This window comes from Eimeria mitis, genomic scaffold (assembly GCF_000499745.2).
Source record: "Eimeria mitis Houghton genomic scaffold, Emh_scaff4022, whole genome shotgun sequence".
Lineage (NCBI taxonomy): Eukaryota > Apicomplexa > Conoidasida > Eucoccidiorida > Eimeriidae > Eimeria > Eimeria mitis.
Window position 1 is genome coordinate 1945 of NW_013572356.1, and position 237 is coordinate 2181.

The 237-nt window shown below is 51.5% G+C and overlaps 1 protein-coding gene across 1 annotated transcript in view; it reads right to left on the reverse strand.

Annotated features, from left to right (window-relative positions):
• Nucleotides 1-77, reverse strand: part of EMH_0071640 (uncharacterized protein) — a gene marked incomplete at both ends in the record, with an annotated part of 1764 nt that extends 1687 nt beyond the window's left edge. The window contains one exon of the mRNA XM_013499127.1: nucleotides 1-77. Coding sequence (XP_013354581.1) covers nucleotides 1-77 — 77 coding nt within the window.
• Between the last annotated feature and the right edge of the window lie 160 nt (nucleotides 78-237).

The following is a 237-nucleotide window of genomic DNA, read 5'->3' on the forward strand; positions in this document are numbered from 1 at the left end:
AGCAGCTTCTGCATCTGCTTCTTCTTCTGTTTCTGCTCCCTGCACTGCAGCAGCATCATCAGCCGTGCGATCATCATCTTGCTGCTCTTCTGGTGTGAGTTCAGGTGTCGCAGCAGCAGCAGCAGCAGCTGCAGCTGCTGCTGCTGCTGCACACCCTGTATTTATTCCTTCTGCTGCTTCTTTTGCTGCAGCAGCTGCTGCTTCTTTTGTTTCTCTTTCTGTATTAGCCTGCATTTG